This window comes from Salvia splendens, chromosome 18 (assembly GCF_004379255.2).
Source record: "Salvia splendens isolate huo1 chromosome 18, SspV2, whole genome shotgun sequence".
Taxonomy (NCBI): Eukaryota; Viridiplantae; Streptophyta; class Magnoliopsida; order Lamiales; family Lamiaceae; genus Salvia; species Salvia splendens.
The window spans coordinates 22,611,363-22,627,425 of NC_056049.1; the positions used below are offsets into that span (position 1 = coordinate 22,611,363).

At 33.3% G+C, this 16,063-nt stretch overlaps 3 protein-coding genes across 6 annotated transcripts; 1 reads left to right on the plus strand and 2 right to left on the minus strand.

The window, feature by feature from the left end:
* Positions 1 to 3,058: 3,058 nt before the first annotated feature.
* Positions 3,059 to 3,626, minus strand: LOC121776233 (uncharacterized protein At4g14450, chloroplastic-like). Its single transcript, XM_042173392.1, has one exon. It carries the CDS (start codon positions 3,531 to 3,533, stop codon positions 3,201 to 3,203), a length of 333 nt encoding a protein of 110 aa, XP_042029326.1. The 5' UTR covers positions 3,534 to 3,626; the 3' UTR covers positions 3,059 to 3,200.
* A 5,305-nt stretch (positions 3,627 to 8,931) lies between these two features.
* Positions 8,932 to 12,501, plus strand: LOC121777305. Of its 4 annotated transcripts, XM_042174509.1 has the most exons (8): positions 8,932 to 9,051; positions 9,112 to 9,680; positions 10,309 to 10,363; positions 10,636 to 10,710; positions 10,971 to 11,062; positions 11,510 to 11,591; positions 12,025 to 12,108; positions 12,243 to 12,501. In XM_042174509.1, the coding sequence occupies exons 2-8, from the start codon at positions 9,376 to 9,378 to the stop codon at positions 12,363 to 12,365; spliced, it is 816 nt and encodes a 271-aa protein (XP_042030443.1). In that variant the 5' UTR covers positions 8,932 to 9,051; positions 9,112 to 9,375; the 3' UTR covers positions 12,366 to 12,501. The 4 variants fall into 4 exon arrangements, with proteins under 4 accessions (XP_042030443.1, XP_042030444.1, XP_042030445.1 ...); XM_042174511.1 differs by having other exon boundaries at positions 8,998 to 9,680; positions 12,025 to 12,113; XM_042174508.1 differs by having other exon boundaries at positions 9,007 to 9,680.
* Positions 12,502 to 12,598: 97 nt separating this feature from the next.
* Positions 12,599 to 15,906, minus strand: LOC121776934 (DNA repair protein RAD5B-like). Its single transcript, XM_042174078.1, is given in 12 exon segments — positions 12,599 to 12,878; positions 13,021 to 13,119; positions 13,193 to 13,264; positions 13,351 to 13,380; positions 13,382 to 13,617; positions 13,722 to 13,756; positions 13,950 to 14,002; positions 14,222 to 14,374; positions 14,520 to 14,573; positions 14,670 to 14,799; positions 14,884 to 15,017; positions 15,192 to 15,906. Coding segments are annotated over 12 exon segments (1,419 nt in total). The 5' UTR covers positions 15,492 to 15,906; the 3' UTR covers positions 12,599 to 12,755.
* Positions 15,907 to 16,063: the final 157 nt, after the last annotated feature.

Below are 16,063 nucleotides of genomic sequence, written 5' to 3' on the forward strand. Positions count from 1 at the left end.
TATCATATTTTAATCTATATCTTTATAGTCATACGACTCATACCAACCTATATAACATCATGTCGTATGCAGATTGTGTTCGGATTTGAAGGGAGCAAGTCAGGTTGGTTTTGGGTTGAGAATTTTCTTAACATGTTGGGTTAGGTCTGATTGAGTTGAGACATTATCATATTGACATATAACGACTCAACATGCACGATTTGCCTACATTAAATTCAAATGCTTGAAATTAATTTTGTCACAAACCAAAACTACTTTACATAACATTATTTTTAGATGATGTACCAGTTCTGGTGTTCGGTTTTCCAATATAAAATAATATCAAGATACAATCTAGGATTGAGTTGTGAGATTATTTTAGTCATACGAGGTTAGCTATTATTAATTATTCCATGATTATCCATCTAGGATTGAGTTGTTGGATTAAATCTCATGAATCAAACACACTACATATTTAATCCCGAAATACAATCTTGCAAACCGAACACCCCCATTGTGTATTACAAGTGTTTAGATGAATATGTAGGAGTTGGTATTGTACTTGGTCAAAATAACTAATCAAATGATCTCTCATTATTTTTTACACAAGGCTTATTTCTCGTTAAGTTTTAATGGTGTACATAATTTATTTCATTAAATCAAATTTGATATTGAAATGATATTTAACTTAACGGTCAGTATAATTAAAAATCACTGATATCAAATTCAATCTATTTATTATGTAAATGCATCAATGCTATCTTGACATTGATTTGTTTTAGGTTTTGAAAATTTAAGATTTATGGCCAATAACACTTTTGTCACACCGTCAGTTACTGTTAGAGATTTTGATATTGAATCCTAAATAGGGAAAATAAAATGGTGATAATGAATTTAGATTCAATAGTTTCTCTTTAATCAGGCATTGTCTGCTTTATTTACCAAAAATAATCTAATAGTAGTAATTCAAACATGCATGGGTTGAATTTATACACAAATTTCATTGTCACGATTCAGTGAGACTAGCGTACACAATCGATTTAACACAATATTTGTGAATTTTTCAAATATTCACATGACTTTTATGGATTAAGGATGGAAGCAACACAAAAAGAGGTAAAGAATCATCATCTCATGGTAACATCCCTTTCACAACTCAACTAATACTAGATAATAAAATGGGTGTACATGGATTGGATTAGATGATGACTTAGTGGCTTATTACAAGAAAAAAGACAACTTTTTGGATGGAAAGCTAGTCTAAATAATGGATTAATATTGTACAAAAGTATAAGCAATTGTTGGAGTTGGTGACTTTAGTTGTCATAACAAAATAATGTTCCCATGGAAACATGGGACAAAAGAGATCCCAAGACAAACAACAAATGACCAAAATAAAATACCTACAACACCTCACACATATATACTTTTAAACTTTTGATAACAATATAGTACTATTATTATTGTGGATTTGGCTCAACAACTGTCTTTCACTACTCACCATGTTCAAAACTTGATGCAATCTAGCATGTTATCATATTAGGGCACCCACTATAGTGGGTTTTTTGACTCAAAAATTTAAGAACTGGGTTTTTGTAAGAGTGAATTGTTGGTTATTGCCTATTGGGATAGAGTGTTTTCTCTTAGCTAGTAGCAAATGTGATATACGGTTTTTTTTCTGACCTCCTTGTAGCAAATAGAGTTATCATATATGAAGTTCATAGAATAGTATATTTGAGGTTTTATTCTAATAAAAGAAATGGAGAATTTTTTAAAATTGAGTTTGTTAATTTCAATTTTGGTGGATTCTCATATGGTTTCTCTTTTGTGGAACGGATCATGTGGTACATTTCATATATTCTATACATGACTGAATAATATATTATATATATTACTATTGTTGATTAAAATTCAGGACAAGAAGTGACCACATATATCAATTATGTGTGGTGTTTAATACTTGTAATATTGTTTATAATTATTTTGTTGTCCGAATTACGTGTGATTCTACAATTTCTTGACGATCTTTCCCCCTATTTCTAGACATAATTTATAACTGCAGTTTTCTTTTTCTGTTACATATCAAATCAAATATCCAAATTCGAAAAGTATCCCCATTTTTCAAGTTACTTCTATTTCTTCATATTAATCTCACTCTTGAGTAGTGATAGACTGATAGACTTCTATTCTTTTATTGCAATTACTTGTGATTGTTAAAGTATGTCCAACAACATGGCCAATACTAGCATTTTAGATTATATTTGTATAAAACAAAATGAATATAAATTGACATCTACTGAATTCACCCTTCTAGCACTTGAATTTGGTTTCCAACAAATTTTATTTGTTAGAAAATAATTCGCTGGTATTTAAAATTTCACCATAAGAAAGTCCATGTCTTCCTATTCTATTGTAATTCGATAGTCATATTTAAGATCTCTATGGATATATAAAATAAAATGGTGTAACGCCTATGTATGTATGTATGCCTGAAATAGTGATGCATATGCATATCAAATAGTTTCCCAAATATTAAAATTGTTGGTTTGAAACGAGCCCAATACCTCAAAAATACATCAAGCCCAATAGAAATGAAGTCATTGTCATAATACAGCCCAACAACGACCTTTTTCATTGTGCTCAGCTTCATGAGTTCTGTTTCTTGGATCTACACTCACATTTACGTGTATACATGTATCACATTTAATTATTCCAATGCTCAAATGCATATTATAACAAAGATTGATTCATAACAATACCCTTGCTAATTATTAAAAAAAAATCAACATAACGAAATTAGCTTAAGATATGTTATTAATTCTATTGGGAGGCCCCAATCATAATTCTTCAATAAATTTTAATTACCGTCATATAATTCGTTTGACATAATTAAAATCATACGACCAAGCAAATTTTTTTAAACAATACTCCAATTTTAAATCTTCAAATTCAAAACCTATGAAATGGACTTGAATTTTATTGACCCTCTCTCGAAGCTTCGAGTCTTTTCTCGTGCCTTCGTGACACAGATCGCATTTCAATGCTTTCACAGTTTCACTTGCATTTTCAGATTCCATACTTATCTCAATTATAAATGTTGTTCGATTCCTAAATTATATTTACCATAATTTCACATGAATAATTAACATCCAAAATACAATTAATTGTAAAAAACAAAAAATTAATCAGGTAATGAAAAAAATTAAAAAGATATATAGAAATTATCCTAATCTTTCAGAAACTCCAATCTGTACAAAAGGCATAAACGGCGCCGGCTCATAGCCGAACGGCGCAGCTGGATGCTGCCACTTTTTCATAACCACCACCGGCTTCTCAGCCACCGCCGCGGCGGACGTCTCAGTACCACTATTAGAACAAGATCTGACCTCCAACGCCGCATCATCGGAGGTCGGCGATTGAATCAATGGCGACAGAAGCGGTATCGCCGCCTTCCACTCCGGCGCAGGACCGATCTGCAACGACGCCGGCGCTCTCCTCTGCAACCTGTTCGATTGCCGCCGCGCCGATGATTTCCTATTGCCTGAATCCGCCATAATACTAGCTGAATTAATTAAAATTTTCGAAGAATGGAAGCAATTTTAGAAATTTATTCTCTTTTTGCTGAAGCTTTTTTTGGGAGTGAGTGAAGAATTGGTGATGGAGAAATGGAATTGGGGGGTGAGGGTTATATATAGGGGGCACGTGGTTCGCACGCTTCATGATTTCGGTCAAAGGTTGTTAATGTTCCTTTGACTTGAATGGCCAATGAGCCGTTGCTGAACTGGCTAGGAATATTTACTTTTGGTAATTAGTGGAATTACTTTTCTTTTTTAGAAGTACAGTATAATTTAATTATTAATGAAGATTGTTGCAATTATTTTGATATTTGAAATGTTAGGAGTGGTATAATAAATTTTCAGAAATTTGATTTGAGTGCTCAATTAGGCAATGTTTAAAAACTGGACTATAAAGCGAATCAGTGAAGGTTCAACTGAGTTTATCGATGGTTAAGTCAAAATTTAGTAAATACTACTATAAACAAAAAAAAAAGATAATTATAGTACAACACAAGCCTTGAATTTCAATAAACATAAATTCTAATAAATCTACTAAATAAAAATAAGTTCAAATTAATTAAAAAATATTTTATCGTAATCTTATATTAGTATAAAATATTTAATGTTATAAACCCGAATCATATACTCCTAGTATTTAGTTCTCATTTCTTGAATGTTAATGTTTCTCAAATCATGGTTAGAAGTTAGAACTACATAACTACAAATTTAAAATTATAAAATGATTCAATTGATCGATCCAGATAGGACCAGCTAATTTTTAGATACTTAACGGTCCGACTGGTGAACAATTTATATGTCCAAACCAATCTGGACAATGCATCAATCCCGGTTAAACCAGCCAATCTCATCTAATTTTTAAACCTAGAATACTACTCTTCTATACATTACAACACTTGTTAACTTCAAAATATTGTTTAAACAACTTAAAATATACCATATGATAATTCATTTATAATATTGTTAATGTGTAATGGAGTAGTATTTAGATCAAGATCTTAACAAGATCTTCTAAAATTCTGTATATCAATATATAACTCTTTTTTATCTCAGGAGTAGAATATAATTAACCTTTTTTCCCTGTCCTTGTTGTTTCATTAACTCATTTCCTCAATATTAAATGAAATCATTAATCCTTCAAATGATTCGATTTTACAAAATGAAAAAGGTTCACGTGCGTGTCATTAATTGAAAGAAAAGGATAATTAATAATAGGATGAAAGCGCCACGCCAACCAATTGGACCAAAGCTTCAACTACTTTCCAACAGAATTGATAAAGTTTCTTTGACCATCCATTTAATTTGTCCAAAGTTTAATTTAGTATTTAACCTTTTGTACATGCAATCTCAATTGCAAATTGCAATAATATCATAAATTTTGGTCATTTTTTAGTTAATTTCATCTTTTGAAATTAATTAGTATATAATAATTTTAATACTATATTTTTAATTATAGTTATTTAAAATTATACAATTTGGTCAAATCTTAGTAAATCTCATAATTTTAAATGGGAATATTTATTAAATTACGACATTTTAATTTTTCTCAATTTTCTCATTAAGACACAAAATGTCGTCTTGTGATGAGGTGCGAAACGGCGTGTTTCACCAAAAGACGTCGATTTGTAAAGGAATTGGATAAATGAGAAAATTGAAATTAGGTGATTTAATAGTTCAGTTTCAAAGATTATAAAACTGACTAAAATTTGAGCAAAGACTATTATTCATTTTTTTAATTGCACTCTGAATTGGATTCTATGCATACTTCTAATATATACTATATCACTCATGAAACTCATGGATTTAAGTTTGAAAAACGTAGAATATAATAAGATTAGGTTAATGTATTTTGGCTTCCACATCAAAAATAATTTTCCTCAAATCTAAAACAATGGGTAGATGGAGAAAATTTTTAAGGTTATATAATCATTTTTTTTAATTGTGAGATTAGCCATAAATTGACAAAATTTAATGTTTCTTCATGACAATATGCCTTAATCCTAGTATCATGCGTATTAAAAGTTACTATGTCCCGTCCTTTACCAGTAGTTTAGTAATAGCTGACACAAGTTTTAATAAAAATATTTATATATAAAAAAGTTATTGGAGTATTTGTAATTAATTGTGGATTAATTTTTCAGTATGGCTAAAGTCACAATCATATCAATCACAATTAGGTACCACTATCTAATATATATATATATACTCAATGTGAGACTAGTACAATTTTAATACGTCCCTTGACATATAACTATAGAAGTGAGTATGATCATTGACGGTTCATCCACTTGATCCTAATATATCCTTAATAGTATGTTTTACCAGAAAACAGTGTTATTCAACTTATATTTACTCTTTACTAAATTGAGGTAATTAAGACAAACAAAATTTGAATGATGCAAATAGCTCGATGTATCATGTACTAATACTCTTTGGTGTGGTAGAAATTTTTTGAAGTTTAAAAAATTCGTCTAATAAACAATTTATAAAATGCATATTGCTATTTCTTACTATATTATTTGTTATTTGGATTCATTATTTTGAATTATTAGCAAATTTATCTTGTTTATTAGATGCGTTGTTCTTATATTATTCGTTATTCGGATCCATTATTTTAAAATATTAATACCAAATTTATTTTGTTTATTAGATGCGTCAAGCTACTTCTTATATATTTTCTTATAAACAATTTATAATATGTATTGCTATTTTTTAGTATATTATTTGGTATTCGGATTCATTATTTTAAAATATTACCAAATTTATCATGTTTATTAGATGCGTCAAGCTACAATGAATTGGTTGATTAATTAGGTACGCAAATTTTACTAACGATTTATAATATTGATAATAAAGGATTGAAATGTGACATATAGTGAAAGATATGAGGATATAATCAATTAAAATGAAAGAATACTAAGTCTTGAAATTTCCTTTTTCATGTATATTAAAGAAGACTAATAATATATAGTTCTTCATATATTCTGGTAATGATTCGAACCTTCAACTTATTGAATTAAAAAAAATCTTATCAATTGATTTGCACTCTATCCTCATAATATAAGTTTATAATTTATTTACTGAGATTAGAGGTGAAATGACTAGGTAATAACGGCGTTGCTATATAAAAAATCATATTGGCACGTTATGGTATGGGACCTCTATAAAATAAAGGTGGGAAATTAATGCATGTTAGGTCGATATTTGTTACATATCACCATTGTCAAGTTGTGGCTATTGCAATTTGCACATGCACCCATAACAAGTCAAAAAATTTGAGATAAGACTGTTTAATTCAGGAAATTGGGTTAGTGTAGTGTAACTATCTGATTACTACTCCATCCATATTTATGGCAATTTAATTTCCTCAATCGAAAAGGACGTATACTTATGAAATTGTTCAAATAGCACTCAAATAATTTTCAGATTAAGCCATAAACAGACGGTAAAATCAATATTGGTTTAGCCCTATACGTTTTACTTAGCTCACCATTTTAGTTCAAATGTTAATTAAGCACTATTTAAACTCTATACAATACATTAATCATATTTTTAGCTCATTTTTAATGCATAATTGGAAAAGCAAGAGACGGATAAAAAAGAATAAGTTTTTTAAAAATATTATTAGTGGAGAATGAGTCTTACCTTATTAGAGAGAAGAAAGTTTCTAAAATTGAAAAGTTCATACTTTATAGGGACGGACTAAAAATGAAATTGTTTATATTTTTCAGGGATGGAAGAAGCATGCCTTTTTATATTATTAAACCTATAGCATTTTTTTTTTTGAATTGCTTGTCAAGCAAAGAATACCAGTACCATAAGACATTATACCCTCCAAATCATACAAAAATAAATATACTTTCTAAGTAACATTGATACCTCGAGATCTAACATCAAGTAAACCAGCAATTTTGTTATCAGTAATCAATTTATAAAACTTTTAATTACAATTTTGGGTTATAATTGATATATAGGAGTAATAGGATTTTGGGTAGGATTTTGGGTAGAAAGGAGTTGGGATTGGGAGTAAGAGTTGGTTAAAAGATTTGGGCTTTTTATCAATCAACTATTTGTTTTTTGCAAGGAGGAAATGAAAATTGTTGGTCATATTATCTTTAGGTTAAGACTATCTAGCAACTTGTGGTATTGTTTCTCAGTTTTAACAAGTAGATTTTAGACATCTCTCTTGTATCATTTTCAGAAAAGAAGGCATTGTACTATAAGTGAGTCTATCAAATCATGGGTAAATATGATGGTAGCAACCGCTACAAAGCTAGACTGGTTGTCAAAGGATATGAGCAACGATACGATATTGATTAAACTCATAGATCTACTCTTGTTATAAAACAAACTATTATTCATTTGGTGTTAAGTATGATAGCTGCAGAAAATTTATTATTAAATCAGATGAATGATGACATTCTTTCATGAGAATTTGGAGCTCATGATGAATTACATAACATAGCCCGAAGGATTTGTTGTAGTGAAGGAAAATAGTGTATGCAAGTTGAAGAATAACTTGTATGGATTGAAGCAAGATCAAGTAGTGGAACAAGAAGCTTGATTTTCATGCGGGAAATTGGCTATAAGAGATGTCATGATGACCATTGTTAACTGAATTTTTTTTATCTATCTATGTTATAGAGTATGTTGATTACAAAAGCTGATGAAAAAGTGATCCATAAGTTGAAAATAATAATTGGTCAAACAATTATCCATAAAGGATCTTGAAAGGCTAATCAGCTTTTGGGCATGAGAATCACGCGATGATTAAGAAGTATTACCAAAAAAAATATTTTTAATGGTCAGAATGTTGAGCTAAAAGGATTATATTGATAATAGAGATTTAACAAACAATAATCTACAAGCGTGCATGTATTAATTGCCTAGAATATATATCAAATATTCACATATCTTCGCTTCACAAAAATCTAGTAAGGTTACTTTTAAAAATATCTATAAAACTAAATCTGAGATTAAAAAAAAACTGAATGAATATCTATGAGCTTGTATTACTTCATCCGTCCATAAAAAATAGGATACATTGTGAATGACCTGAGTTTTAATAAAGAATTGGTAAAGCAAGAGAGAAGAAAAAAAAAGTAAGAAATAAATAGTGTTAGGGGAATGTGGGATCCATATTATTATAAGAGTGGAGGGAAAAAAGTATGTAGTATTAATGAAATGTGTGAAATGTGGGGTCCGTATTATAGTAAGAGAGAGAAAAAATGTGAGAGAGAAGCTGTTGAAAATGTGCTCTATCAAATGAGTTATATTTTTCATGGAGAGATGGATTATTATATTTTCTTAACGTTCTTAATTTTATGTTGAAAAAAAAGCTTGTCAATAAAGATGGACATAAAATATAAAGATCATCCACGAATGATAAAAATTTGCGCAACATCAACAATTTTCGCTAATCTAGAAAATCCGTAGACCAAAACATTTGCCTCAATCATATTGGCACCCAAATCCTTCTAACTAATTCTACTTGAAGGTTTGAAACTCTGATTAAATTGAATTAAGCTCCGAATTTTTTACTAATTCGTGTTTTCAGAATATATTGGTGGCGCAGATTCGTCGTTTAGCTGGAGATATTTAGAGAAGGTGGAGGCCCCATATCAGAATATGTGGCAGCAGATTTACGTGATCAAATTCACAATTGTTGGAACACAAGCAACGCAAATGCAAAGTATATTCCTTTTCCTATTCAATCGTCCTACTATTTGATCAATTCCGATCCCGCTTTCAAAAAATCCACCAATTATTGCGTGATCGTGTTTGAATCTGCTATTCTGGACACGAATTGAGCGGTGGATTAATGGCGCGATTTATCGCCGGCGATCGTCTGAAACCCTTCGTCGCGGGAAACGGGTTGTCGGTGGGGTTCGACGCATTTCACCGCCGCTGTAGAGTTAAGTATTTCGGCAGCGGAGGGTTCAGCTGCTCGCTTTCCGGAGATCGCAGGCGCAAGCTCTGCGTTTCTACGGCGCACGCCTCCAGATCGTCGCCGCCGGCGAAGAGCGACGGTGGTGGAGTGTTTGATGAAGTGTTGGAGGATGATGCAGAGTTAGAGATCGATGAGCTCTCTGGATTTAGAGGCTTAGTATTGGACATTTCTTACAGGTATGCCTGCAATTTTCAAAATCAACACACAGATTACGCATTGTGAATCGCTGATTTTTGAGTTGTTGATTTGTATTAAGTGGCTTTGTTTAGGTTAATTATTTGCTTTAGTTTTGAAGCCTGTGAAATTAGGGGTAAAATGCATATTCCAAAGAAGCCTCTCAAGTAGCTAAATAGGGTATTTGTTGGAATGTTGTTGATCAATAAGCAGGCTTGAATGGTTTTACACTGCAAAAGGTCTCAAGTTGCTTGAATTGATAAGGAGTTCTCTGACATTAAATCACATTATTATGAAAACTTTGGCATGGATCTGCCACAATCTGAGTAGAGAACTATCAGGAACACACTGGCTTTTAGATATTGTGAACTCATTAAAATGCCACTCTGATATTTCATCCTATTAAAGCTAAGTTAATCATATCTAATTCAGAAGTCATTTGTTTATAAGTACTACACGTTATCTATCTTTCTGTTTCTATTGCAGGTTTTTCCTTGTCATGTTCATTTATCTGTTCCATGGCCACCCATTTATCATGTTGGCTGAAAAATAGTTTAGGCCTGGGTTAACTTGACAAGCATTATGAAATTACTTCGAAAACTATTTGAATGATTATTTTGGTTATGCCAGGCCTGTTAATGTTGTCTGCTGGAAACGCGCCATATGTTTGGAGTTCATGGATAAGGTCGGGCCTCTTCCTGGTTTCTTACAGTGGCTAATTTCCATTACTTCAAGAGCATATTTTGAAAGCTTCAAATATTTTGTTGGACCCTTTATCAAAAGAAAATACCGCTATAAATATTTTGGTAGCTAGGAATTTAGCTATGAAACTTTGACTTTAACTGTAGTGCGAAATTTTAAATTTGGTTTTGATTTGTAGTTCATTGCATTAGTAAATTGATTTTTTATCACTGAATTGTAACCATTTGATTTCATTCTTTTCCTCCTAAATTGCAGGCTGATGTTTTAGAATATTATGACCAAACTATAAACTCTCCTAGTGGTTCCTTCTATATTCCTGCTGTGTTGAGGGTATGAGCCACTGATTAAGTGTCGTAATAACGATTTTTCATGTTGCTTTTCCAATTCTATCTATCATATAAGAATAATTACCTCTCATTTGAAAGAGCTAAGTTACCCAAAAATTCCCCCCTCCCTCTTCCAAATACAATTACGGATTGGGGGGAGGATATCGTTGGTGATTTAACTATTTCAGGTGGCAGCACATTTTCCTTTTGCAATGTTTAGTTCCCTTTTTTACTTTTTGTGATAATTGTGCATTACTCTCTCAGGTTCCACATTTACTGCAAATAGTCAAAAGAAGAAAGGTGAAAAGAGGCCTAAGTCGAAAAAATATTTTTCAACGTGATAACTACACTTGTCAGTGAGTTCTAAACACATATCTCATTTTTTCTCTTATGCTCTGGTTTTTGTATTCCATTTGTTTCAAATCACATTGTTGCAGAAATTCTCCGCATTAAGTTTTTCCTTTTTTTCTAAAAAAAAGAAACCATGGTCTTTCTCAAGTTCATTTTAGTAGTTGCAGTAGCTAAGATCTTATTTAACATTTTAAGAGAAAATACACTGAATTCCCTCTTCAAACTGCCTCTTCAACTGGAAAAATATTACTCCTATTTGGGTTGAAGTTGGACTACATACTACTGACTAAACATCTATGACAGACTCGCGTAACAATAATCTTCTCTGTAATCTTTTGATTGTATGTTCTTATTCATTTTATAACTGAATAACGCTTGTGGCCAACTTCTCTTGTTAACATTTAGCACTAAGTGAGTCCCGTAACTTGACTCGTTATCTCCCCACTTGACAGATATTGTTCTTCTACTGAGAACCTGACCATTGATCATGTTTTCCCTATTGCAAGAGGGGGGAAGTGGACATGGGAAAATCTGGTAAGATAACATTTGAAGGATATAGAATTTTCATTATTTCATTCCATGCTTGATAATTACTTCTTTCACCTATATTACTGAGAATTATTCAAAAAATTGTAAATGTTTTCAAGTATATTATAGGCCCCAGCGTTAGGCCTTCTTCCAAAATATATTACAGCATCAGAATCAAAGTTTGTGCAAGGCTCAATTATAAATTTAATTAGTATGCTAGAATTAAGCAGTATTAGTAGAGAAGTAGAGATTATCAGAAATAGCAGATAGATTAGGTGTTTCTTACGTTCGTTAGTTTGTAATCGGGCTCTGCCCGCTTTTTTTACCAAAAAAATAAAGAAACAGCAGCCTGGCAGATTTTCTCTCTCTTTTTCCACAGTAAAAGTTACAGTTTTTAGCCATAGTTTTTGTACCATAAGTTCACTTATGTTTGAAACAGGTAGCTGCGTGTGCGAGATGTAACTCGAGGAAAGGTCAGAAAACATTGGAGGAATCTAGTATGAAATTGCTGAAGGTCCCTAAGGTACGGTACGTATGTTGTCTAGGAACTGAACTTCCAGAAAGAGCAGAGACGAAAGTGTAATTAATTTAGGCGTCTCAGAACTGAAATTGCCGGAAAGCTTTAGTTAACCTCTTTCTCTCTCTCAATATTGGCAGGCCCCCAAGGACTATGAGCTACTGGCCATACCCCTAACACACTATGCAATAAAGATGATGAAACGAAAGGGATTGCCGGAGGAGTGGAAGCAGTACCTCTCGAAGCCGTACGCTGCCCCATGATACTGAGAAAGATGAGATGATGGAACATTGCCTGAAATCTGTTAATGAATGTAAATGGCCAACTAGTTGTGCCCTTAATCTGTAGCGTGTATATATAATTAAGGTAAATATTAATCAAAGACTTATAACTTATAAATGTCTCAGGAATAAATGGGGATAATTATACTTAAATTTATAGTCACCCTTTTGTCAAAATCTAAAATACTCACTTGTTTCCAATTAACAATGGATAATTGATGATGATACTAACATTAAATTCGATAGATAGATGCTATACAAAACATGCTAGAGAAATTGTGTACCCTCTACAAAATCACATGTTTCCCTCAAATATCCAGAACTAACTTAATGGAGGAACTACAGGGATACACAAATATGACTAAACTAAATCTATCTAAAGAGCATCTTAAGTTCCTCAATCCTGGCTGATCGGACTTCTTCATCGGTCAGTGCTCCGGCAATCATCCGTTGCTTTCTTGCTTGAACTTGCTGCAATCTCTGCTCCACAGTGTCCTGTCAAAATAAAAATTCAGCTAAGTTTACATTTATCAGTTACAAACTGAATATTTCATCAGTATCTGTTTTTGTTCCATTGTTTCTGATAATCTCTATCAAAGAAACAGATTTCAATGAGACATAAAAAGTGCTATGTTACCTTGACGATGAATCTTCTAACACGAACAGTCAGCTTTTGGCCAATCCGGTGAATTCGCATGATTGCTTGCTCCTCTACTGCGGGATTCCACCATGGATCCTGCATCATGCCAAGATTCAGCCTCAAACAAACCCAAAAAATGGGACATAAAAGTTTCAACAAAGATGCATACCATTAGGAATACATTAGAAGCTGCGGTCAGATTCAGACCCACACCACCTGCTTTAAGCGACATCAACAGTACCTAAAACATCAAAGAATTGATGTTTATAATCGACAAACCAACTGTTTTCATAGAGTTAGTTGAACTAGAGGATAAAGAGTGCTTACTGTTTTTTCAGCAGTCTCAGCAAACTCATGGGAGGACCTTTGCTCGTTGTTTCTGCGCCAACTTGCCATCAGACCTCAAGAATCTGATATTCTTCCTCTTGAATGGGATTTCCAAGAGATCCAAGAACGAAGTCCTCTGGCTGAATACTATGCTCTTTTCACCAGAACCCGAGCTGCGTATAGAAGCATATGCAGACTTGAACAAACTGACAAGGAGGTTCCTCCAGTCGCAGTCTGATGGAGGCTCTGGAACTGGTCCTTCTCGTGCTTATGTTGAAGAAAAGGCAATATTAAGGAGATTGATGATCACCTTCCATGTTTATCCTTAGACTCCTTTGTTGCTTACACCAATTGCAATCCTCTCATATCACCATTATCATAAGGCTTCTGAATCAGCTTGTTCCACCTACAAGAGTTAGAAATTAGATCGAGGGTGCTGTAAGCCCATTATATCTTTGATATCATGAAGAATCAAGAATTCACCTAAAGTCTGCATAGTGCATCATCGATTTTTAAGAGATGTGTTATTGCAGTTCTAGGTGATTTATGCAAGGGATAAATGTAATTTAACTACTTTTGAGCATTCATCCCAGTTGCACCATGATTCGACATGCAAGAAGCACAATAGGATGAACAAGTCTTCCAGATTGTTCTGCACCAATATTAACACACATCAATCCAGTGAAAAAGATAGAATGTGCTAGCATTTAGCAAAAACGCAAAGATGAGCAAGAGTTGAATAAAGTTATATACTTGAAGTAAATCTAAATTAAACAAACTGAAATCAGTAGCATAGTAATTTTCAATTCAAAATTACTCAATTTACAGGGGAAAAGAATATATAGTTATGCAGATAGCTACGAAGTGATACCTGAAGTGGAGTGCCAGTAAGACACCAGCGGCAATATGAGGTCAATGCAAATGCAGCCTTAGCAGCTATAGTCTTTGATGATTTGATTGTATGTGCCTCATCTAGAACCACACGGTGCCATTCTACTCTGTGGTAAATGCTGTTCGTGTTTTCCTGTGTCATGAAATAAAAGGCATTGTTCAAGAAAAGAGCAAAACTTAGTACAGAACCAACTGAGACATAAACAATTAGATGAAATTCAAAACTTATATAAGCATTGCTTACACTACTATAAAACTTAGGTGCACATGCAACGTACATCTAATTGTAGTAAGCGCTTTCTGGAGTCAAGTTCTTCTGGCGTGAACTGTGCCTGCTGAGGGAAAAAAACAAGTGTATATCAAATCAGGGAAGACAAAAAAATGCTTGGTACTTGATTAAGTGCCATCTTTTTACATGTAGCTGGTACCTTTTGAAATGGCCTGACTTTTAGAAGTTGAAACAACTTCAAGAGGGGATAAATGGTGGTGTCAATGTTTGTAGCCTCAAGCTTCCACGATTTATCAACTTCCAAAAAGACGGATTCATGAATATAAAAGCTGAGAGACAAAAAAGGAATTACTTGGTCATATGGACAAGATAGACAAGTATAGTAAAAAAACATGCAAAGATTAAAGTTTTACCTCACATACAACATTATCGCTTGCATCATGCAAAGATTAACTGGAGCAGCAACGCAACGGTCAAGAACTTTCACCTTTGATGAATTTACAAGTGGAATAAGGCACTTTGCCCATTCCATTGGCAAACGACCAATCTGATCATACAAGCAAAAACAGAAGAATCACACTGAATTGTCACTCCACATATATCAAAATGTTCAAGTAATGAGGCTAACTTACAATGCAGCATAAATTTCATGATTATTTCCACACCAACAAGCAAATTCATAAATCAGAAGAAGATATGTATCTTATGCACTTATATGTACCTCTCCATATCTCTTTGTCGAGAAACGAACATTGCTGGAGACGGCATGAGCAGCCTTTGAACTCAAAAAATGGGTGCTAAGCTTATTTTTTGTGGTAGGTCCAGGAAACATAAAATGCACAATCTCATTATTCTCCAATTTCCTGCCCTTTGTCGTTGACAGCCCAGTGATCACCGTCCTCCCAACCAGCAACCACCCCAGCTCCTCCGGAAAATCACCATCCTCAATCACCACAGAACTCAATGCATTCTCCTGCGTCCTCGCCTTTATAGCCGTGTGGCCATCACATCCCGGCTGCATCTTTCTATATTCGTCATCGGACAATTTTCTCGCACTAAGCGGCTGAAGACTGACCAACTGCTTCACTTCTCACTCCGGTCTCAACCGGCTCGTTACAGTTACTTCCGACTCTGCCTCCGCCTCCTCCTTCACTCTAATCGCAGCCATCACCGAACTTGGCTCGTGTCTAGCCTCTTCTTCAACTTTCGCCACCAAAACCAGTGATTTTTCATCACAGCCTTGACCTTTCTTCTCGTCTCCGAAACCCATATATGGTTCTTCCTTCACTTTCAAAACCTTCATCGCCCCAACACCTGCATCACATTTTCTCAAAACATCTATGGCCACGTTAGGCCATCCACAACGCTGTCTCTATACCGTCTCTTAAACCGTCTCTTAACTACTATTTGAGCACTATTTGAGGGCCCCACTGTCCTTTTTTCCTCCATCTCTTAACTAAGAGACGGAACCTGCAACGCTCCGTCTCTTAACCGTCTCTATACCGTCTCTTAATTACTATTCATTCAATTTAATTTATAATTTTTTTTAAAACCCAGTTCAATTTAAACAAACACACTTTATTAAAATTAAAA

Excerpts from the sequence above, each read along its gene's own strand:
- LOC121777305 (XM_042174509.1), top strand. The coding sequence starts at position 9,376 with ATGGCGCGATTTATCGCCGGCGATCGTCTGAAACCCTTCGTCGCGGGA. Across the intron at positions 9,681-10,308 it reads GTATTGGACATTTCTTACAG|GCCTGTTAATGTTGTCTGCT; the intron begins GTATGCCTGCAA and ends TGGTTATGCCAG. Across the intron at positions 11,063-11,509 it reads CGTGATAACTACACTTGTCA|ATATTGTTCTTCTACTGAGA; the intron begins GTGAGTTCTAAA and ends CCCACTTGACAG.
- LOC121776233 (XM_042173392.1), bottom strand. The coding sequence starts at position 3,533 with ATGGCGGATTCAGGCAATAGGAAATCATCGGCGCGGCGGCAATCGAAC.